Genomic DNA, 4398 nt, shown 5'->3' with positions numbered 1-4398 from the left:
AACAGGAAAAATCAGAACTCATAGTCCAACCCAACCGCTACACAACACTCCGAAATGAACGCCGGCGACTCCGTGGACGCCGCGCTGTCGCCTGTTTGAACGCTCGCGAACAAATTTGAAAACGGCCAATCATCGCTCAGAAAACGAATTCACTCTCATGGGAACCAATCAGTAATCACTAGCCACCGGATGTCTCCATGACGTTCAATTTATGACGTTTTCTGACGTCCAATGACGTGAAACGCAAGAAGCGCCTCACTTTATCCCGCAAAGGAACTCGCCAGTTTCGGGCCCTTGGTGGCTCGTTCGCGTTGAAAATAGTTCGCGTTATTTCAAATGTTTTTGAACATCAAAAGTACATGTGCTGTGGCAACTTCGTATTACACCTCTTACATTATGCTATTGTTTCTGCATTTCGTACAACATTCCATCGCACACAAGTGCAAGCGTTGTCGCCTGTCGCCAACAGATTAGTCAGTCTGTTATGAAATGTCGAAGTGTTCGAACGTGCCCCGTGCTCCGCCGTGGCTCAAAAGTAGTTGGCTTCATTCGGGCTTGTTGAGGATTTTATCCGTTTCTAAGGTATGTAGTCGATGTTCCAAGCATTCCCTTTCTTTCTACACCGTCTCCCATGTCTTTACACCTGCTCGTAGGCATTACGACCGCTGATGGGAGGAGAGCGACATGTGCAGTCAGAGTGTTACCACACGCGCTGTGTGCAACGGTATGTAATATATTTTGACGCCCACTCACACTGACATGCTGCTGTTGCAGTATTTTTGAAATGGTATTTCTTGAAGGTTGTGCTCGTACGACGCGGCTGGCATAGGGGCGTTGGCATTTGTCAGCAGGTGGTCAAAACGGAATCTTGCCGAAGTTGGACGGGGTTAATGTTCACGCAAGAAAGGCAAGCTGGACTGGGCATCGCGAATCACCTACGAAGCACAGAACAGCATTATAGCCGTGGCGCACAGTACTTCAATATTTTTTTTTCGTCGGCGCTGTTCGCACATTGGGGATAAATCCTTATGAATTTACTCATTGTGGATTTATGTTGTGTCTGTTGATGGATGGGCAGTATGCTTTCAAAGCACGTAAATGCTGAATCAAGTTTCTACTCTTGTTGTTTACTATGTCTTGCTAGCGATTTTCAACTGATTGATTCACACTTATAGAAAACATCTGAAATAACTTTCACTTTTATATCTGCCACTTGTAATATGTTCATATCTACTGTATTGTTATATACAGGGTGTTTCAAAAAACGTGTCATTCGGACTTTATTAAAAAAAAACGGGGCGACAGAAAATACGGGGTAAACGGCATTTGTTTGGTAACCGAATTTGCCATCTTGCAAAAATATTTTCATTTGATTTTAATTAAAAGAAATTGAATTTCTTTAATTGAACTTCAAAATTTCCCAAGTCAGCCTAACGTTTTCTTTACAGAATTAGAGAGCCCGTAGCGAACTTAGTCAGGTCCACCAAGAAATTTGCTCGATATTGCAAATGGAACTGCCCAAAAAGGTTCCGAAATTGAGGCTTCAAAGTTTCGGGTGCTCAACGGCGCACCAAACCAGTCCTAAAGGTGCGCAGAGAGGAGGACATGCTCCTGCCCCATGAAAGATAGAAGGTCGAAAAAAAAAAAGACGGCGGAAAAAAATTGGTGGAATCATTTTTTTGCCGCTTATCAACGTATGGTGGAATGTCACCCGCCTTGTTATCGGCGCGTCTCGTGCTGCACGCCGGCTAGGCGATAAATAAGCCGATTTCACCGCGAGTTTCGAAGGGTCACCGTAAGGGGGGCGCGCCGAAATGCATGCCGGTACCTGTAGTCATCCGTCCGAATTTTTCCATTCGTGCGTGCGTAGTCCGCGGGATTTTCGTCTTCTGCTTTTCCCCTTTGTTTGAGCAAGATGGGTGGCTTCACCTGTTGTGTTCCAGGCTGTTATAAAAACAGTACCAAGCACAAAGGTCTCGGGTTTTACAAGTTTCCCGTGAACAAAGCGCGGAGAAAGGAATGGATACGGCGTATCGGCCGGAAAGGAAACAACGGCAAGTAAGTAGCACTCCGTGGTTCCACCTTGCTTCGATTTTGCTCTGTTTCACCAGTGCAGCATGGTACATGATATACTAGACTGTCAACACTCGGCTTTCTGGGGTTTGGGTACATCGGTAGACGAGACCAAAAACGATACGATAAACGACGTTGTCGAATGGAAGCCCTTGCAGCGAGGTGATGTTACCCCGATGAAAGAAATGCCATGATTGGCTTGTGTGTTTTTCGTATCGGTTAACGTGAGGCATTCGCGATATAGTAAAACCCATGGCACTTTGCTTGTGGTGAACGCCAATCAAGAGCGGTGCATGCACTTTGTTTTCTTTGTCGTCTGTGAACTGTACGTCAAGACAAAATGTGTGTACACACTGGCCCTTAGGACACCACATGGTAGGGAAACGATATTGTAATTTCATTTATTGAGGGGAATGGGCGGGATTCATCGCACGTATTGCCCTATAAGTGCTCACTCGCTTCTCCAGGAATATCAATGAGCATATTAAAGTGGTGAAGGTGACTGGTGTAACGTTGACAGGGATATAATTTCCCATTTCCTTGAGTATGAGGATCACAGCTGTCCGTTCCCTTCCCTCTGTGGTCCTCATATTCAAGCAAATGATAAGTCAGTGAACAGGTATAGCACTACCAGACCAAGACTGCCATCCTACATGGCATCCAGGAGCCGTTGTATGAAGTCAGATTTATTATTCCCCTGTTAAGATAACCTTTTTTTTTTTTGTCGTCTTGTGATTGCATTGCCCCCATATTTGCACTCCCGTGACTTCTTTTTCAGTTGACATTTCTATTGCCTCTTTTGAGTATTGCTGCAGGTTGCAGCAGATAGTCATAGTACTTTTCCTTGCAGGTACTCTGAGTTTGTACCTACAGATGGTCATCGAGTCTGTGGTCTTCACTTCAAGAATGGTGCGAAGACATATATGGACCATACCCCAACAGTCTTTCCACTAAAGCGCAGTGTTGACAGAGTTTCTCGGTCAACACGGTTGCAGAAAAAAGAGCCACAGCAACTGGTAATATTTTTTAATAATGGATTTTGTATATTATATATGCTTTTGTGGTGACCCGTAAACACATAGTCTCACTCATTTATTATTAGGAGCCCGAGTTGGTTGAGGATGAGGCCATGAACGAGGCTGAAGAAAGGGCTTCGTCACCTGATCCATCCACAGAAGAAATGGCATCCTACCCTGAGCAAGGCAGGGATCACAATTACGGACTGCCACCAGAGACAAATGATGACCCCCGAACAATGCTCCTTCGACAGAAGAACATCATAGAGCAGCTCTTAGGAAGAGAAGAGGAACTTCAGGAACTCCTCAAAGCCAGGGATGTGGAGCTTGCTGAGCTACGTGCAGAATTCCACAAGAAAGAAGGGGAGTCATCTCGCAGAGAGCTTGAACTTCTTGTGGAACGGAATCGCAATCAGTGGCTGCAGGCACAGCTTCGGGCTGCATATGCAACTGTGAAAGCTGCAGAACAAAATGCTGCTAACAACTCCTTGTCATATGAGGTCCTCACGAGAAATGTTAAAGACCTCCAATACCACACAGGGTTTGCATCAGCAGCCTTGCTTGAAAGCTTCTACAAGATATTTGAGCCGGACATGAACCACCTTCATTTCTGGCAAATGAGACGAGCTGCAGCGAGTGAAGATGAAGGCGAAAGGAAATTCATTGTTCCACTGAAGGATCAGCTCATCATGACATTAGTACGTCTGCGCCATGGCCTAGACGGTGCGGACCTTGCTCGCAGGTATGTTCCAATCCCACTGTGTGCGCATTCTCCATGATTCAAACAATATTCACCTACGGCTAATCTTTTGGCAGGTATGAAGTCTCAGAAGCCACGGTCTCACGAATATGGACTACCTGGATAGACTTCCTCTACAACAGGTTAATACAGGTGAGCATGCTTGAAAGGCATATGACAAGAGCAGAAAGCTTATCAGCTCGTCTAAAATATGTTTCAGATCCCTATATGGATGTCCTCAGACCTCTGTGACAAGTACCGCCCAGCAGTGTTTCAGGAGAAGGGCTACAACACAGTCGATGGAATACTAGATTGTACAGAAATTTTCATTGAGAAGCCTTCATCATACAGGGTACAAAGCGAAACATATTCCCTGTACAAAAAGGCCAACACTGCGAAGGGCCTTGTCGTTTGCAGTCCCAACGGTTTTGTTACCTTTGTGTCCGATTTAGTTCCTGGCAGGAAGTCAGACAAGGAACTTACTGTAGAATCAGGAGTGCTGAAAAAGTTTGAGAAAGGCAGGGGCATTATGGCCGACCGCGGCTTTCTAATAGATAAGGAATGTGAGCA

The 4398-nt window shown here is 45.4% G+C and overlaps 1 protein-coding gene across 1 annotated transcript; it reads left to right on the top strand.

Annotated features, from left to right (window-relative positions):
- Positions 1 to 1915: 1915 nt before the first annotated feature.
- LOC135395812 (THAP domain-containing protein 11-like) lies at positions 1916 to 3686 on the top strand. The gene is made up of 4 exons (XM_064626902.1): positions 1916 to 2058; positions 2924 to 3089; positions 3176 to 3514; positions 3630 to 3686. The coding sequence occupies exons 1-4, from the start codon at positions 1916 to 1918 to the stop codon at positions 3684 to 3686; spliced, it is 705 nt and encodes a 234-aa protein (XP_064482972.1).
- The last annotated feature ends 712 nt before the right edge of the window (positions 3687 to 4398 follow it).

The sequence above is a fragment of the Ornithodoros turicata genome, chromosome 5 (assembly GCF_037126465.1).
Source record: "Ornithodoros turicata isolate Travis chromosome 5, ASM3712646v1, whole genome shotgun sequence".
NCBI lineage: Eukaryota > Metazoa > Arthropoda > Arachnida > Ixodida > Argasidae > Ornithodoros > Ornithodoros turicata.
The sequence above is the reverse complement of the archived record's forward strand: the minus strand, read 5'-3'. Positions and strand labels throughout refer to the sequence as shown.